At 51.7% G+C, this 321-nt stretch overlaps 1 protein-coding gene across 1 annotated transcript in view; it reads left to right on the top strand.

Moving 5' to 3' along the window:
* T265_04945 (hypothetical protein) overlaps window positions 1-315 on the top strand; it is a gene marked incomplete at both ends in the record, with an annotated part of 4296 nt that extends 3981 nt beyond the window's left edge. Inside the window, one exon of the mRNA XM_009169813.1 lies at window positions 49-315. Within this exon, the coding sequence (XP_009168077.1) occupies window positions 49-315 (267 nt within the window). The remainder of the gene's footprint in view (window positions 1-48) is intronic.
* Between the last annotated feature and the right edge of the window lie 6 nt (window positions 316-321).

Raw genomic sequence — 321 nt, forward strand, 5'->3', positions numbered from 1 at the left:
GTCTACTCAGGACGTACGAAAGACGTCACCCTCATTGAGCGTGTCCAGCGGGCCGCCACGAGAATGGTTGCCGGCCTCAAGTCCGTGGACTACGAAACGCGTCTCGCGATGCTTGATCTCTTTCCCCTGGAGTACCGTCGCCTCCGAGGGGACCTAATTCTTACTTACGCCCTGGTTGAACACAGCTTGGCAAACAGGTTTTTTACCGTTGACCCAGCAAACACCGGGACAGGACATAGTAAGAAATTATTCAAGCTCAGGGCACACACGTTCATTAGACAAAACTTTTTTTCATTTCGGGTAGTAGCTGCATGACCTTCC

This window comes from Opisthorchis viverrini (assembly GCF_000715545.1).
Source record: "Opisthorchis viverrini unplaced genomic scaffold opera_v5_90, whole genome shotgun sequence".
NCBI lineage: Eukaryota > Metazoa > Platyhelminthes > Trematoda > Opisthorchiida > Opisthorchiidae > Opisthorchis > Opisthorchis viverrini.